At 37.9% G+C, this 15,222-nt stretch overlaps 1 protein-coding gene across 1 annotated transcript; it reads left to right on the top strand.

Annotated features, from left to right (window-relative positions):
• The first annotated feature begins 2,049 nt into the window (after positions 1 to 2,049).
• LOC100894131 (Y+L amino acid transporter 2) lies at positions 2,050 to 13,517 on the top strand. Its single transcript, XM_003725381.3, has 12 exons — positions 2,050 to 2,217; positions 3,444 to 3,570; positions 4,006 to 4,174; positions 4,826 to 5,017; positions 5,445 to 5,570; positions 6,064 to 6,163; positions 6,696 to 6,740; positions 8,296 to 8,419; positions 8,662 to 8,765; positions 9,261 to 9,504; positions 12,150 to 12,333; positions 12,963 to 13,517. Exons 1-12 carry the CDS (start codon positions 2,198 to 2,200, stop codon positions 13,025 to 13,027), a joined length of 1,500 nt encoding a protein of 499 aa, XP_003725429.3. The 5' UTR covers positions 2,050 to 2,197; the 3' UTR covers positions 13,028 to 13,517.
• The last annotated feature ends 1,705 nt before the right edge of the window (positions 13,518 to 15,222 follow it).

Below are 15,222 nucleotides of genomic sequence, written 5' to 3'. Positions count from 1 at the left end.
GGTCAATATTTAATTTGAATCACTTTTTTAGCAAAGTAATAATAATACATATGTCACATTCGCATTAATAGGCTAGTATATTATAAAAATGGTGATCATTCTTTCGTTTCTTTCTTTGTTTAAATAAAAATATTATATTCTTCATACCTTTATTTCTGAGTGTTAAGCTTTGTCATGGTCAAACGGGAGGGTGGGGAAACCCACTTGAGTATATGAGAGTGCGTCGGAAAGCGGTGGTGGTATTCCCTAATTAAATGGGAACAAATCATAAAAGGTGAAAAGTAAACACTTTATATCCTACCCCCCCCCGTAAAGAATTCAAATTCAAATTCAAACCTTATTGATTTCAATCCAAACAGATAGGCTCATTCTAAAAAAATATATACATTAGATAATAAATTAAAGAAGAGAGAGGGACAGAAAAAGAGAGAGATATGTAGAGAGAGAGAAAAAAAGTGTGGGTGTGTGTGTGTGTTTGGGTGTGTGCGTGTGTGCGTGTGTGTGAGAGAGAGAGAGGGAGAGAGAGAGAGAGAGAGACAGAGAGAGAGAGAGAGAGAGAATATATTTGTAGATGTATTGTCATATCCCTCTCTCTCGATGTCCAGTTATCAAATATCTAAAAGTGCTATGCCAATATGAAGTAGATTAGAGTCGGTCCATGACAAACATACAATTTGACATGGAAGGTCCAATGGGGATATTGTCTAATTTTAGTATTTTCATACCATTCAATAAAGTTTTATCATGTATCATTATTTTCATAGCCATAAGTATACTAGCGGTATATTTTGTTGGCTCCAGTTAGCGATTGTATATTTTAATGTCACACAATAATTGTAATCTTAAACATCATGCTCATAAATAGATACAATACCGATGGCGGGTCCAGGGCTCTTTAAAAGCCAGAGTTAATGATCTGTGGTAGTCGGTCGTATTCCTGACAATTCCGTCGTTCACAGTACTACAATCTAATTTCATGTTTTAGATTCTTGACTGCAGACTCTAAGGTAAAAAGTCCAGGAGTATAAAGCAAGAGCCCACCGAGGAAAATGACTTGTATGGGCTGCCATAATAAAGTCAACGGCGGTGTTTCAGGGGGTGGGGGTTGGGGGGGGGGGGGCAGGTGGTCAACGGCTCCTTCCCCATGATTTGCCCCAGAAGGCTACCTTTTAAAGTTACATTTGGTGACTCAAAATATCGATGTATGATCAGGCACCGAAATGTGTAGTTTACCCCCCCCCCCAGTTAAACATGTCCCAGAACTGTCCATGGAACGGTCCATGTTAAAGAGTACTTTCATGACACCATGATTGACCTTCTCGGTTGACCTTGACCTAAAGCTTATCATATCACTGAAGTACTTCCTATAGTTTAGAACAACCTTGACCAAGGCGTCGCTCCTGGGTTACATTGGGGCAGTTGCACCCCTAATCACTGGTGTGGTATATAAAACGGTGTATGCCTTCATAATTATAAACAGGGGATGTATCGATAAATGTGCCCCTTTCTTCTCAATGAAAATTGATAGAAACTCTCGAGCCTTAAAGTACTATGCCTAAACTAAATATACCCCACATCCTTTTTTCTTCTTTTTGTTGTCCTTCTCTCGTCAGAGTCCTCGTAGTTTCCTTCTAATTATCATTACTTTCTTTTTGAGAAAGCTACCCCTTTTTTACTTTTAAATTTCCCGTAATATGTTCTTCCGTATTCTTCTTGATACATTTTGCCTTGCGCATGTCCCCCATTTGTATTTATTGACTAATTTTGCACCTGTTCTTCTACTTCAACTAAATACCAACTCAATTACTTATCTTGTACCCTTGACCTCATATTATTATATAAATCATTTAATTTGTAATTGTTAATACCCTCCCCGTTCCCCAGATTAGTCATCCCGACATTTTGTATAGGCTTTCTCTCTACTGTACTTTACCTCAGTGCTTGTTTCCGTTGCCAAATCCGTTTAAAAGTGTCAAAAATCACAAACTTGAACTAATCAATTGTTTTTCTTTACAACTCAAGTTCCGTTCGGTCACTTAGCTCTAGTTTTTGGATGATAGGGGGTTTATGCGAATAATGTGTATTACAACTAAAATCATAAGCATTTTGTTGAAATAGCAACAAAATAATTGTGTTCGGTTGGTTAACTGAAGAAAAAAGGGGATTGCGACGATTAATACTACAATTCACCCTTCAGATGTCTATTTCTTCTCGAACGTGAGTATCCGATTTACAATATTCTTTATCTTACGTTAGGCTCATCAGTATAGTATATCTATAAACTAATCAATATTATCCCCATTCAGATTGATTGCACATATGATGGGGGTAGTTGCTTTATACGCCCTCCAGTTTGCTTTGCGGTCTCTACATTGAAAGATCTTAATTCATATTTTGCAAAGTATGTTTTATTTTATTATCTAACTGAATAGATAGGCGTGATTAGTAATCAGTTCTCTTCGAAATCTAAATTAAACATGTATTAGTAATGATATATATATATGCAATAATATTACTCAGTTGACCAATACCGTTACTTGAATATACCCTGGCTCTACAATGCAATCTCATTCCCATTTCCGTTTTATTCCCCCGGTAACTTTACTAGTACTATATTTTACTAGGAGCGCGTTTATCTAGGCTTGCCACTAGATATGTACATATCGTACCCCACTATACGATCGTGATTTGCGGGATGTCGCGTTTATCGACCCTTCACGATTCAAAATAAAGGCCTTGTGTCTGCCCAGCTGTTTTGACCCGGGAAGCAGACAGTTTCTCGGAGGTCAACTTCACACGTATGCTTGTACACAACACCTGGGTGATCATATTTGTATGTGAGGTTCAAAACAGCTTTGCGTTTATCGATCTCTCAGAAACGTGATTCTGGCTGTATGTCACATTCAAAACGCACCTTTTTGCGTCTTTAGATATGCCCATATCTAAAGACGTTTGAAAAAGGCTTTGCGTTTATCTACTTCTAAATTTGCCTGAAAGACGTTTGAGAAACCTGATTCTAGCCAAAAATTTGCTAGATAAACGCAACCAAAGGCACTTACAATTTGCTTATGGATCAACCCTGTTTTTTGTTATAAGGAAATATGCCTGTTTATCAAGTCGTTAAAGTAATAATGTGAATTACATTATAAACTGAAGAATCTGCGCTTAACAAAGTTAAACCAACAGGAACAAAATGGCTTGCTTATACACAAAACTTAAAATTCATTTCTTAAAAAAAAAAAAAAAGACGATGAACTTCCAGGATGGTACCACAAGGAATATGTCGATGTTAAATCCTGAATCCAATGACCGGGGTAATAGTATATTTGTAAAGCGCTTCGAGACACTTGTATTAAGCGCTATATAAAAATTAAATATTATTATTATTATCCTCAAAAACGCAGTCATTATCAAAAAGAATTTGTTCGTTGTCGCTATTTTAGGTCTATCAATCCGCCACAGCCAGGAGATGACAACTCGACCTCTGGCGATTCGACTGATGGCGATTCGACTGATTCTAAAGTCGCCATCCCAAGACATCTTGGTCTATGGGGTTGTGTGTGGCATACGGTAAGAAATAGTTCAATTTATTTACCTACGCCCCAATATTTATTTTCTTCAGACTGACATTATTGCTAACATGAAAACCCCAACACTTTTGTTTTTCCTTACCTTTTCTCTTTCGCCGAAATATTTATATTATTACTTGCCAATTATCTGGGACCATCAATCTGTAAAGCCTCAATATGTTTTTCATGATGGTCCCTTTAATTCTTCATGTTTTGTGCGAATTAATTTAATGTACTTTGTATTTTATCTTTGAAATGCTTTGTATTATATTTAAATGTCTATAATGAACTGAAGAATTAACAGAGACTGACCATGGGGCATCAAACATCGCCTCGGTCGGTGACGCAGTGCTACGTCAGCAACATAACGCCTCGTGTGCAACAGGCATGACCCATCTAACCTTTGACCTTGATTTGACCCCTGACTTTTTAATAGATCGGGAGTGTCATCGGCACGGGCATCTTCATCTCGCCTGCGGGGATCCTGCGGGGTACCGGTGGGTCGGTAGGGCTAGCCCTCATCTTCTGGGTAGTTTGCGGTGTTATCCAGACCTGCGGGGGATTCGTCTATGCCGAGCTGGCCGTCATGATCAAAAAGTCTGGAGGTAAGTATTTAGAAGCCAGTCTTTGCAAAATAACAACTGCAACACCGCCACCACCGCCATTACCACAACAAACCTCATGAGTTAAAGCCCTTCTGCCTTCTGGCTCATAAGAAATGTACTTTCAAGGCCCTTTGTTTGTGATAGGGTGGGGGGGGGGGGGCATCGCTCGAAATGAATTGTCATTTCATTAATTTCCTAACCTGCAAACTGTTACTAGGTTATAAAGAGTTGCTACATTTCTTTATCACTGTTGAAATTCTGCCAGGAGGGGCAGAATTATGCCCCCTTTCACCAATTACGCTAGTGAAAGGGGGGGGGGGAGTGCAACATCAATCAGGGAGGGGCTACTAAAGAGGTACAAGCATATGATCTATTTGATGACTCCATCTAGTGTAATTTACCCATATTTTGTTTCATTAGGGAGAGGGCACATATGGCTCTTTACTTTACCCCCCCCCCCAAAAAAAAAAAAATGAAAAAAAAATGCGATTTTCAAATTACGGGAGGCAAATATTTATATTGCTCACTACCCCCCCCCCCCCCTCCCCACTGAGCGAAATATCGATTTTTCAATTTTCAAGCACCCTCCTTGAAAAAAAGAATCCTGCGTACGCCACTGGTTTTACCCGTACACCTTCTATTACATCGCAGGGGAACTGACTTTCCTCCACGATGCCTACGGTCCCGCGGCCGCCTTCCTCAAGCTCTGGATCATCGTCTTCTTCCTGACCGCTGCCTCGGCCATCGTGGCCATCATCATCCCCGAGTACCTACTCACTCCGTTCTTCCCCTGCTCGGGTCCGCCCATTCTCGCTGTACGATTCATGGGCATCTGTGTTGTATGTGAGTAACGCTGTGTGCTGCAGGGGCGGGCGGGACCAGGGTTGTGTTGTCGAGGGCGTGTGGGGGAGGGGGGGGGGGAGGGGAGGACAAATTTCGACAGAAAAACTCTGAAAAGCAAATAAATGAATTAATTGATAAATTAATGAATTTAAGATAAATAATTGAATAAATAAAATATATTGATTCGAAATTGAGAGAGGGTTGACGGATCCAATTTCTCAATATTTGTTCTTCCGACAGATAGTTCACTTTAAACTGAGAAAAACAGTACAGAAGATGGAGACATAAGCCATAGGCGATATAAAAAGGAGGGCATATAAAGGAGGAAAAGGGAATAAGACATGCAAGTCAGAGATATTACGTCTATTTAATTATTTTACATACATTTTTTACACACAATTTCGATCTTATCCTACTTTGATAAAAGTGTTCCTTGTTGGAATAAACTGTGTGAGCGTCAAGGGACCTACTCGCTTTGCTGGGTTCTTTACTATCACCAAGACCATCGGGCTTATAATCATCATCGTCACCGGCATGTATAACATCGCTACTGGTAAGTCGTGACTCTTCCTCTCTCTCTCTCTCTCTCTCTCTCTCTCTCTCTCTCTCTCTCCATCCCTCCCTCTCTCTCTCTCTCTCTCTCTCTCTTTCTTTCTTTCTCTCTCTTTCTCTCTCTCTCTCTCTTTCTTCTTCAACATTTCTGTAACCTTTTATTTCATCATCCAAAGTCACTAGCTAAGGTTAAAAAAGTATAACCGCATATACCTTACTGCCCGAATAATGGGATCTCTAAAATATCTTCGGGGAAGCCCGATTGGAGTGCGAAATTACAATATCCTGAAGCAACACATGCCTTTAGGACCGTGATTTATCTTCCTTTTCATCCCTTTCTCTTTCTCTTTGCATTTGTTACGCCCCCTTTCAATTGCCGCCTGGAGCCCGTGCCCCCTGTTCCCCTTTTAGATATGCCACAAACAGCAACTGAACTAAATAATATTTAGTCTTGTAATGAGCTAATAATCCACCTTCTTTTGTTTCTATTACAGGTCACACGACTTACTTGGCAAACGCATTCACTACTGGTAGCCCTAGTATAAAGCTCCTACCCATAGCCTTCTATGCAGGAGGGTTTGCCTACGGGGGTTGGTAAGATTTGTAACAATTTTAATGATGAGAAGTGTCTAACTTTTGTTTTTAAGTGGCCCAAACATTGTGGAGCGTGTGTGCAGCGCCTTGTAACTGCAAGGAAAAGGCGCTTTATCAAATGTCTTTTGAATTGGATTGAATTGGATACCAAAATGTCATATCACTACAAAAAGGGCACTATTAAAAGCAATGCACTGTAAATGGCTGTAATGGTCTTTCAGCAGTGAGGCGACGAACAGATTTTATTTGTATATTTTACATTTGACATTTACAGTATTTTTCACAAGGAAAAAGGATGTTTCATGAGTGTTTATATCTTTTCTCAGTTATCTGTACGTACATTTTCTAATAGTGTATACCTTATCGCTTGTTTAATATTACCATGAGTTGTGATTTATATGTTTATGAACTGAATAATGTTTTAATAAGTTTAATGAACTCAATACATCCAATATATAAATAAACATAGATACATGAACTATATTAAATCAATTTGTTGCTGTTGTTGTTATTTATTTAATTATCTTTTCAGGGATACCGTGGCCGCTTTGACAGAAGAAATAAAACAACCTAAAAGGTGAGATAATCATTAGAACATCATGAACATTTCTTCTAATACATTTGTTTTAAAAGATAAATAGATGTAAATGACACTTCTAATTAAAGTAGGCATGTATTATTACCCCACCCCTCCCCATTATTGTTTTCCTATAGCTGCCACGTTACTATTCTCCTTTGGCAAGGTATGAATCTGCAGTTGCCACTCTCCACCCTAGTGAAGTAAATCGGTTCCATGTAGGAAGAAATGAGTTGAATGATTGAGCGCCTTTTCAAGGGAAGCCCCGCTGAATATAGTTGAAGGGCCCTAGAAAGTTTGGCTATCATGGTTAATGAGACCATCTTATTCAACTTAAATGTACTATGTCGTATGTGCAGGCCCAAAAAATGAAAATGTTCAATTCCAACGGCATGTGGAAGATAATACTAATTCAGAACTTCCCTTACAAAAAAAAAGGGGGGGGGGCTTGAAAATGTCTTAAAGTGGGAAACTAACGACTATTAGTTGTTGAATCGACTTAAGAGCTATAGAGCCAGTAAGTAATAGTCTGATTTTCAGACCATTGTTCCGAATGGTCGTACGTTTTATGCTGCGCAAAGATTCAATCAGTTTATTTTTGGCCATTACAAGAAGTGGGTTATTGATGTAGGCAAATGCTCATGTACCCTTTATAGCTCATTTTATGTATACATTACCAAAGATGACAAAAAAGCCAGTCAGTCACTCAATAGTGTCTGACAGTGAAGTCTAGCAAGTAAACAGGTTTCCTTGCATAATTTGAATATTAAGATTCTGCTAATGTTTAAATTTCACAGATACCTGTAGGACATACATGACATATTCATAATTCCTGCAAAGTTCTACAGAATTTGATGTTGGCTGCAAAAGGGACATACTATCTTTAAGGCCTATTGACTACTGAATTGTATAGGTCCCATAGACTAAACCTAGGGAACACCGGTTCCCGTAAGCAAAGGGTTATGATGTTGGTATTAATACAAGATATAAGATACAAGATACAAGATATTTTATTTGGTCTTTGCAAACAAGTTACATAGAAATTTGGTTTCCACTGGCGTTACAGTAATATTCATGATAATAATAATGATAATGATGATTACGGTGGTAATAATAGGAGTATTAGTGGTATAGGTAGTAGTAGTAGTAGTAATAATAATAATAATAATACTAATGATAATAATCATAATAATAATAACAATAATAATAATAATAATAACAATAGTAATAATTATAATAATGATAATGATGATAATACCAATGATAATGATAATAACAATGATGATGATGATAGTAATTTTGTTTACCAAAGGAATCCTCATCAGCATCAATGCTATTCATCCTTATATATATATATATATTAGGGCCCTGTAATCATTATTTCAACAGCAATGCCATGTACCCATTTACACCTTGGTTAAGAGTGACAAATGCGGACTGGTGTCTTACCAAAGAACGTTAGTGCCGGGCTGGGATTCGAACCATCGGCCCTTGGATTGAGATTCAAGTGAATGAACCACTATATTACGACACATCCACTCTTATTATCTTCCAGAAACATTCCTCTTAGTTTAGTCATCTCTATGGCAACCATCATCATCATCTATGTGCTGACCAACATCGCTTACTTCACTCTTCTATCACCAGAGGAAGTGCTTAGTTCTTCAGCTATTGCTGCAGTAAGTATAGCCTATACCATCCCTATGTTCCCGGTTGAATCCCTCCTCCCTCCCCCTGCCCCCCCCCCCCCCCCCCACACACACACATACACACATTTCCTGAGGTATACGTTATCTTATCTCAAACAGTCTTGTCTTATATAATTAATAATAATGTCATGTAGTGTTCACTCTCTTTATTTTAACTTAGATTGATTTTTGTATTGAGATTGAGTATTTTTTTCTCCATTTGCCATTGACAGGACTACAGCGTTAAAGCGTTGGGTAGCTGGTCTTGGCTTATTTGGTTCTTCGTTTCTATGTCGGCCATGGGTGCTCTGAACTCTAATATCTACAAACGTGGGAGGTATAGTCTGCTGTCCCCTCTTTTAATCTTTGTCACTATCTCTTTCTCTGACTCTCTGCCATTATATCCCGAGGATTTTCAAAATCAACTCAGTGCAATTTCGAAAGCCTTATTGTGCATCAATTTTTCAAAGGTTTGAACTCTACAATGCAGTGGCGGATCCACCTCCCCTTCCCATTTTTGGCGGCTTAGTAAAAAAACAAGGGGGAAGAGAGAGCAACGGAAGAAACGGAAGTAAAGAAAGAGAAAGAATATGAAATAGGAAAAGAGAGAGAAAGAGAGAGAGAGAGAGAGAAGGATTATTATTTGTTAAATTAATACATAATCGCTATGGCCTACCGTTTTACATCTACAGTGTCGGTATTCTTAACTTTTAAATCATAACTAAATTTAAACCTTTGAGATTGTTTCAGTGCCCTAGATATGCAACATATTCATAAATTATGCACGGACCTCATTTTATCAAAACTATTATTCTTTGCCCTCTACAATCAGACAACTCTTCGCCTTGGCTCGAGAGGGCGTGCTACCTGAGATCGCGGCCATGCTCAACGTCAACTACTACACCCCTATCCCTGCGACCTTCGTCACCCTCATCGGGCTCATCTACCTGGTCGAAGACGATATCTTCACTATCATTGCTTACGTGGGCTTCGTTGAAAACATCTTTGACACGATAACGATTGCCATAGTGCCCTATTACCGATGGAAGTATCCGGATCGGGAGAGAACGGTCAAGGTAAGCAGACATGCAGTCACGATCCTGCCCTGAAAGGAATTATTTCTGATGTGTTGTATCAATGGCGGACCCCGCGATATGGGATACTACTTCCAACTTTTTCTTCGCCTCTATTAGGACACATAATTATTAGGATTCGTATATGCGCCCCTTCCAGTTTAGGTCGACTCCCATAAGCCCGCCAAGATAAAATCCTCTATGTGGGCATGCCTTGAACTATAATACATCGTGCTACAAAGGAATTTTTCCTGTTGGGGACCGGGGGAAAATGTAATGAATTATTGATAATTTATTGCATTTTCTTTGTTTTGTTTTTTTGTATTTGTGGGGGCGGCGACGTACCCTAGCCTCCGCTGCGTTCAGTCATGATCCAGTGGCTAAGCAATGGCCTCGTTACTTTGAGGCCCCAGGATCAAAACCGTGTCGATCAGCAATGTTAATGCCCTTTTGTGAGGCATTAATTCTCATTACTGTCAGTTATGACTGAAGGACTTAGGTCCCCTAGTTGGTTAGCAAAGTAGCACACACATGCTTTAGCAGTCACGCAAAACAAACACTCGAAAATTATTATTCAATAAAATCTGAGAATGTATACTATTATTTCGATCTACTAGGAATAAATTATTGTCAAAATAATTCCATAAATTGGGGTCAAAATAATTATTCGACCTTTATGAACAACAGTGTATAATGACTGCTATGAGAGGAATAGTTGTTTTATAGGCTCAAGTGGACGTTATATCCTGATATCACCCCTAGGCGCGCCGAGGAGTGATAGCAAGATACAACGTCCCCGAGAGCCTGTAAAACAGCCAATCCTTGAATATTAAAGCAGTCATTATATCTTTTATTCTTGTACTTGTACTGTATTCTTATTCTTGTACTGTAAAAAGAAAAAAAGGTCACAGAATAGTCATGGGCGACTTACCAATCATGTGGTCTTCACATGCAGACTTTGCTCCAGTAGAACAGTAAAAGCAGAAGTAATCAATAGAATCCTGGGGTCCCCCCCACCCACTCAGTGTTATTTAGGGTACGCATATGCGTGTTCCCAGCACCCCCCCCCCTTTCAGCCGATAAGTCCGGTGTGTAAAGTCAATACGGGTAGACCTTTTTTTAAATTTTGATACGAGCCGGAGATTTTGGGAACAAGCATGTGGTTCCCGGTTCCCGGAATGGGGGGCCGGGCATGGGGTCTTCGCATTTAAAAATCAGCATCAACTTAAAACTGTACTCCAGTAGAACATAAGGGAAAGCAGAATTTGCCCCAGTAGAATAGGAAAAGCAGGAGTATTTACAAGTTAACCCCTGCAGTTAACTCAAACAGCAACTTTTGTCATACAAATCCATAAAACTCCATAAACCTCCAAATCACTCGCTCTGGCGTTCACTCGGTTTTCGCGAACTCTTTTTAGTCTCTTTTTAGTCGCTCGGCGTCTATAAGACATGAGGCTTGTCTAAAGGCTGGTCTAGCACCAGCGTAAAACCTTTCGAGTACGTTGTCCAGCTCCGAATTCGGAAGTTTGTTTACGCTATCGAGGTCTGTGTTGATAACTTGCAGGTAGTCTTCGAATATTTTTACGGACAATTTCACGAAATTGTTGGTGTTCTTGCTGTCCGCAGAATTAATCAAGTCTTGTAATTGATCATCATCAAAAAGTTCAAATCTAAGAAGAGTCGCTTCAGCCATTTTTACCTTCTTTGGACTTCATTTCAATCTTTATTCCAATTCATAAAAATACAACAACATCAAATATAAAACACAATAGCATTATATACAACATTTAGTAAAAATGGTACAAAAAATAAATACATAAGTTTCATAATAATATTGTAAAAATGAATGGAAAAGGAGGCGTACGTAAAAAGCCAAGGGTAGGCTTGTAAGAGTGTACGACCCTACAATTTAAATAATGTATGAATATATATTGCAAAAAAATAACAAGTACCAACAATACTGTATCATCATATACCAAAACACAAAATAAAAAATCAACAAAAACAACAACAACAAAAAAATCAATAATTTCCAATCAAATATTTTTTATATTGCCTTTTAAATGAGTTATTAAATTGAATATTAAAGTTACTTAAAGTTACTTTTAAAGGACTTAAAATAAAATTTAGAAACTAAAAACATCGAAGATAATATGTAGGCCTGCAATCAAGATCGGCGGTCGTCTGCGCTGTGTGCAACTAAAAAAACCTAAAATGTAGCGACTAAATGAATCGCAGAAAAAAGCACTGTATGGTAGCCGCGCTCGCACAAACTAAGTTTTAACACGTAATCCAATGGGGATCGCAGCAAAATTTTACTATTTTCCCGGTACCCGGAATCTTGCGAGAATCTCACTCATGGACTATTGACCGGTACTGACATTGTTCGTTTCTTTACGGGAATGGCCAAAATCACGACTCCAATTTCGACCAATCAGATGGCTAGCTTTCTAGAGAGAGATATATAATACAGTATAATATTTCAGAAATTATTATCAGAATTACTATTTTCCAGAATGTAACGTTTTTTAGTTAGCAGTACAAATTTAAAAAATCTCTTTATCCTTGATGGAAGTGGGGCCTCGCCCCGGCGTTAAAAATAAATTATACATTATTTCGAATTCAGTTTCCATGTCTTTCCATTTTAGGTGCCCCTAGTATTGGTTTTTTTCTACATGTCTTGCCAAATCTTCATAGCAGTTCTTGCATTCTACTTGGACCCCTTGAATAAAGCAATCGGCATCGCTGCCGTCCTGACGGGTCTACCCGTTTACTTCGCCTTCTATCACCCGAGGTACAAACTCAAACAAGAGTGGGTCAAGTCTACCTCAGGTGAATACCATTTCTTCTTTGTTAGAGTGAATAGGGGTCGGTCGTAGTGGCGCAACCTGGGGGCGTTTCACAAAACTTGTCATCCGTGACAAATGACAGTTTTTGTTATAAGCTACTGAAATCCTTGCTTCTGATTGGTTATCAGCAGATTTGTCACTGATTTGTGTCATTTGTCATTAAAAAAAGACTTTGTGAAACGCCCCTGGTGCAATCATTGAGGGAACACTTTCGTCAGGTGATGACAAGGTAAATGAAGAAAAGAAACCCCAAACGAAAAATGCCCTTTTCCATTAATTTGGGAGAAAATTTAAGAAATAGCGATGTCTAAAATTCGTAACTAGCGCAAACTCTCAGTAATTTTTAATTTGGAAAATTCTTCTATAAAAAGACAAATAGACATATGCGTTCATCTGCATGCTATTGTTATGCTTCACTTAAATTATAGTCATCATCAATGATTCGACAGCAATTAAAAATCACAAATAAGCTATGAATGGTGACTGTCTGAAATGAAAATCATTCAAATGCTGCATCATAAACGTATATTGTCATGTTGTTATTTTACTCGATATAGTGTCTGTTCGCTGACTTTATTGCATAATGTTTCTAATATCTATTTTCTTTTACAGTGAAGCTGACAAGATTTTTCCAGAAGCTGTTCAACTGCGTTCATCAAGAAAAAAAGACTTTTTGAATTTCACTGAAATTCATCCCACTATTGCTCTGTATCTGAAATAAATGTATAACTTTGCCTCAGTCTCGAGAGTATGACTTTGTTGTAATGATTACAATTTTCTTTAAATACATCCGCGTATTTCACATTAATACTACAATGAGAAATTAAATTGTGTTTTTTAAACAATGAAGATTGTTCAAGGTAACATTCTTTATGGTAAAATGTAAGTCACTGTTTACTTTTATGTATTTACATTGACAGTTTTGTTTCATAATAACCTGCAAATATTATAAGATTTCTGTTAGCATTATACTTCTAATGCTTCTAGATAATATTGTCAGAATTTAATGACCCTGAATTATCGCAATTCTATATTGATATTCCAGCTCAGAAGAGCTAGGATCATGGAATAGATCTGCTATGAACATATTCATAGTTTAATGATAATATTAATAACGATTAACCAGGTACGAGAAGGTAAATATTTGATTTGAATCACTTTTTAGCAAAGCAATAATGATATATATGTCACATTGGCATTAATAGTCTAGTATATTATAAAGATGGTGATCATTTATTCGTTTCTTTCTTTGTTTAAATAAATATATTATATTCTTCATACCTTTATTTCTGAGTGTTAAGCTTTGTCATGGTCGAACGGGTGGGAAGGGAAACTCACTAGAGTATTTCCGTCGGAAAGCGGTGGTGGTATTCCCTAATTAAATGGGAACAAATCATAAAAGGTGAAAAGTAAACACTTTAATCCTACCCCCCCCCCCCCCGTAAAGAATTCAAATTCAAATTCAAACCTTATTGATTTCCATCCAAACATTCTCCAAAAATGTATACATTGGATAACTAATTAAAGAAGAGAGAGAGAGGGACAGAAAAAAAGAGAGAGATAGAGAGAGAGAGAAAGAGTGTGTGTGTGTCTGTATGTGTGTGTGTGTACGTGTGCTTGTGAAATAGAGTGAGAGAGGGGTGGAGAGGAGTACGGAGAAATCATGGAGAAAAAGTTGCACAAAGAGAGGAAGAGAGGAGAGGAGGACTATAAAATAAAAGAGGGGTTGGGGAGAAATCAATTAGGAAAAGGTACACAATTTGTTATACACATTAACAAAAAATCCTCTGTACGGTCAGGCATTATGGCTCATGGCATGGGCACACAGAAGATGTTTTTTCTGTTGGGGACCGGGGGGGGGGGGAATTCAATGAATTATTGATAATTTATTAACTGCCCCCTACCCTAGCCCCCGCTACGCACATTCATGGTTCAGTGGCAAAGCAATGGCCTCGTAACTGTGAGGCCCCAGGATCAAAACCGTGTCGATGTGCTATATTAGTGCCCTTTTGTGGGGCATTAATCCACATTACTGTCATTTATGTGCGTAGGTCCCCTAGTTGATAAGCATAGTAGCGTACATATGCTTTAGCAGTCACGAAAAACAAACACTGGCAAATTATTATTCAATACAATCTGAAAATGAATACTATTATCTATATCTATTAGGAATAAATCATTGTCAAAATAATTCCATAACTTGGGGTAAAAAAAAATATTCCAACTATATGAGCGACAGTGTACTACTAATAATCATCATCATTATCATTATATCAATAACAATAATAACGATAATAATAATAATAATAATGATGATAACAATAATGATAATAGTAATGATACTTATAATAACATTAATACTAATATTTTCAGCGGGAAACACGTGCTCCTCCTCGTTGCCCCCTCCCCCCACAATCGCATTTCAAAATTCTAGCGTTCATTTCATACATTCATTTAACAAGAAACGAATTTAACAATATACACACTGACCAGGAAGGAAACAGTAAACATCCTGGTAGAAATGGCAGAGGTTAAATTCTTCAAATGTCATATTCCGTGAACTGGCTTGTATGTGCAGATAGCAGATGATGCACGTCAGTGATTTTAGTCGGGTCTGCTTTCATTTTACACGTTTACCAATTCCACGTATCTCAAGTGGTGTGTAATTTCCTCGGTCTCCAGAAAGTAGAGGTACGTTACAATTCAAGATATTTTTCAACAAAAGAAGGAAAAACCGCGATATTGTTTCTTTGGTTAATGGTATGCAGGATCGGATCCAGCATCTCGTAAAAGAGGGGAAGATTTTCTGACGAGCAAAAAAAAAATTTAAATAATAATAATAATAATAATAATAATGGATTCTTATATAGCG

The sequence above is a fragment of the Strongylocentrotus purpuratus genome, unplaced genomic scaffold (genome assembly GCF_000002235.5).
Source record: "Strongylocentrotus purpuratus isolate Spur 01 unplaced genomic scaffold, Spur_5.0 spur5_scaffold_21, whole genome shotgun sequence".
Taxonomy (NCBI): Eukaryota; Metazoa; Echinodermata; class Echinoidea; order Camarodonta; family Strongylocentrotidae; genus Strongylocentrotus; species Strongylocentrotus purpuratus.
This window is presented reverse-complemented; position numbering and strand designations above follow the sequence as displayed.

Bases quoted from the DNA above. Each gene is read 5' to 3' on its own strand.
- LOC100894131 (XM_003725381.3), top strand. From the start codon at position 2,198: ATGTCTATTTCTTCTCGAAC. The intron at 5,018-5,444 runs GTGAGTAACGCT...CTTTGATAAAAG, and splicing joins CATGGGCATCTGTGTTGTAT to TGTTCCTTGTTGGAATAAAC. The intron at 8,420-8,661 runs GTAAGTATAGCC...TGCCATTGACAG, and splicing joins GTTCTTCAGCTATTGCTGCA to GACTACAGCGTTAAAGCGTT.